General features: G+C 53.0%; 1 protein-coding gene across 1 annotated transcript; it reads left to right on the plus strand.

Annotated features, from left to right (window-relative positions):
* The first annotated feature begins 210 nt into the window (after positions 1-210).
* Positions 211-1,997, plus strand: skila (SKI-like proto-oncogene a). The gene has a single exon (XM_084481110.1). It carries the CDS (start codon positions 365-367, stop codon positions 1,775-1,777), a length of 1,413 nt encoding a protein of 470 aa, XP_084337236.1. The 5' UTR covers positions 211-364; the 3' UTR covers positions 1,778-1,997.
* Positions 1,998-3,417: the final 1,420 nt, after the last annotated feature.

Below are 3,417 nucleotides of genomic sequence, written 5' to 3' on the forward strand. Positions count from 1 at the left end.
CAAACACTTATTGGGCACTCCAACCCCCAACTAACGGAAGAGACAATAAAACAGTTTTGCGCCGTTCGGATATAACACGGTCCTTGACTTTTTTTTAATTCAAAATTTCCAAGGTATTAATTATACGGTGTTCTTTTGGTTGCATTACAATGTACTAAGAGGAATATTTATATATTTCTAACAATTTAATTTGTTTTTCCTTTCCAGGAAGCAGAGTAAATACACTGAATCGTTCGATCACCAACATGTATGTGTCTGAATACCAGGAGATTTGTATAATTTAAAAAGACATAAGGAGAGAACTCAAAAGGGATTACGAGAACTGGGCTAACTCGAAAGAAAGAACAATAAACCCAACATAGACATGGCCAGTACCCAAACCAGTTTGAAAACCCCTTTCAAAGACTTGACCTCCTTTAAGGGCAACATGAAACGTCTGTACCGGGAGCGTCTGGAAGACGCGCCCATCAAGAAGCGGGTAATTGCGGAGATCAACCTCAAGCGGCGGAGCTTGGAGGCCCTCCCCAGGACCCCTAAGGTGAAGCGGGAGCAGCCAGAGGACTTGGAAATCGACGCAGAGGGCCGGGCCGAGCTGAACTGCTCCGGCTCAGCCAAAGCTCTGGATCTGAGCCCCGGGCTCAAGCACACACTGGCCCAGTTCACCCTCAGCAGCCAGAGCTCCCTGGGGGGCCCGGCCGCCTTCTCGGCCCGCACCGGTCCGGAGCCCTCCCCCACTGGCATGCCCCCGCTGCCGTCCCCTCCCGTGCTAGGAGGGGGCCCCCTGCTGGTTCCCTGCGACAGCTCCACGGAGCTCACCCACTCCCTGCTGGAGGGAGAGTCCATCTCCTGCTTCGCCGTGGGTGGAGAGAAGCGCCTGTGTCTGCCCCAGGTGCTCAACTCGGTGCTGCGCGACTTTTCGCTGCAGCAAATCAACGCTGTGTGCGACGAGCTGTACGTCTACTGCTCCCGCTGCGACGGCGAGCAGCTGCACATCCTCAAGGTGCTGGGCATCCTGCCCTTCAACGCGCCGTCCTGCGGCCTCATCACCCTGACGGACGCACAGCGGCTGTGCAACGCCCTGCTCCGCCCGGGCGCAGCCCTGCCCAGCGACCCCGCCACCAAGCTGCCGGTGCCGGGCCTCCTGACGGAGGGCGAGGCCAGCTTCCAGGTGGAACACCAGTGCCTGGGGAAGTGCCAGGGCCTGTTTGTGCCCCAGTTCTACACGCAGCCGGAGGCGCCGTGCGTCCAGTGCGTGGAGTGCCAGTTGCTCTTCTCACCGCAGAAGTTCGTCATGCACTCGCACAAGTCCCCCGACAAGAGGACCTGCCACTGGGGCTTCGATTCGGCCAAGTGGCCCTGTTACCTGCAGCTGGCCCGGAAGTACCAGGGCACGCCGGAGGAGCCCAGGCTGAAGGAGCTGCTGGACGAGGTCAAGGAGAAGTTCCACTACCAGCTCAAGAGGTCGCTAGACAAAGTAAGTGACCCACTGTTTTCTTTATCTCTCTCTCTCTCTCTCGTGACACCACTGTGCCATTGTGTTTTGTCTTCTCAGTGCGACCCTGTTTTGACTCGCGAATCCGTCTTTGTCATTCATGCCCATTGTCATTCGTCACAGCAAGGGCCCTCCTTTCGGGGTGATACTAGTTGTTTTTCTAGCTGTTTCTCCTCTGTGGCCCATGCAACACCGCTTTGTCATTCATCATTATCATCATCATCATCAGCATCATCATCGCCGTGGTGTGTTGTCTGGCAGGCTTATCTAAGCTGCCCACTGTAATGGTCGGGTACTGCGATGGGAAGCATAATAAGCATTCCATGCCGGCCCTTGATGCTCTGTGTGGTAGTGTTTTGTCTCTGGATAGAATCGGGTCAGTGTTTAACCCTGCAACTGCACAATAAAGGTGTGTGTGTGTGTGTGTGTGTGTGTGTGTGTGTGTGTGTGTGTGTGTGTGTGTGTGTGTGTGTGTGTGTGTGTGTGTGTGTGTGTGTGTGTGTGTGTGTGTGTGTGTGTGTGTGTGTTAAGAGAGAGAGACTCCCAGGCCAGGTGGTGACATATGTCTCGTCTGCTCCGGCCAAGTCTTATAGGGTGAGGTCAGCTGCCGCAGCTTAAGGGGGAAGTGCATCATTTGTCCCTGTGGATCACCTAGAGGTCACCCCATAATGTCATTGAACAAAAGGCCATAAGAACAGCTGGGACCTCCTTCATTGCACTGTGGTTCTCCATTTTGACCATGTCCCATTAGTGACTTCTAAATACCTCCCCATATGAGCGTATTCGAAAATGATTTACACTCGGCCGTTTGAATTTGGACGTGCGTGAGGGATGCAGAGGGAGAGCCGTAGACGACTTCTTACACGGACAGGAACATTTCTTGACATATTTGCCCCAGCTGGAAACCACTTGGCTAGCCACAGCAATTGAAGCAATACCCATTTGGATTATGACCCACTTGATCTGCTGGCCTGATAAGCAATGGCTTTATTACTTCCTTTCCAGCGGCCAGCTAGATCTTTGAAAAGCTATCGCCTTGGTAGGTTCAGAAACTATCTTTATTTCTTTGTTATGTTTGCTTAACGATGTTTTTTACGAGGTCAAACGTGTCCATATGTAACTCAGAGCCGGTTGTCCTATTGAGATGCTCTGGATGGTTTCCCAGCCCTTGCCTAGGCTGCTGTCTCATGACCTCCCCCTGACCACAGCTCCCTGGCTTGGTCAAAACGGGGCTGTTTTTCTTTACACTTTATTTCATATGGCCCTCACCGACTTTGGTTATCACCAGCCCATTTAAATCTATTTCAAAACCAATTAAAAGCCTTAACATCCTTGGCAGGAATAAAATCCCAATTACTTCCGGGAGATTTAAGTGTATGCCATCTTGAACAGAACAACTGAAGGGAAGGCTTTTATGGCTTGCCATGTAGAAGGCACTTGGGCTCGGCGGTGTGTATTTATAGAGGCTTGCAGGTGTGCGAGGGAGCGTACGTGCACCAACACTGTTGGCCGCCACTCACATTCTGAGAGACTCACTGCCTCTCCCTCTCCCTCCCCCTCCCCCTCCTCCCTCTCCCATGCCTCCCTCCCCCTCCCCCCAGTGTGTTTAACTTGGTGTGAGTGTGCCGGAAATACCGTCTGCTGTCTCGTCTAGCGCCGAGACCGCATTCCTGCCCCCCCCCCCCCCCTCCCCGCTTCTCCTCGTCCTCCTCCTCTTTTGGCTGAAGGTCTACTTGTCTTAGACGGATCTGCACACACTCGCTCACATACACACACGCACATACACACAAAGGAGTCCATGGTTAGGTCCTGGCTCCTACACGCAGGCATTACTTACACCAGACAGGATTATTTACGTGGCCCTTTAATCACAATTACAGTCTGGACGTGCTTCACAGGCCCGCATTCACAGGGCCGGTGCAATG

Source organism: Micromesistius poutassou, assembly GCF_964030765.1.
Source record: "Micromesistius poutassou genome assembly, chromosome: 16".
Lineage (NCBI taxonomy): Eukaryota > Metazoa > Chordata > Actinopteri > Gadiformes > Gadidae > Micromesistius > Micromesistius poutassou.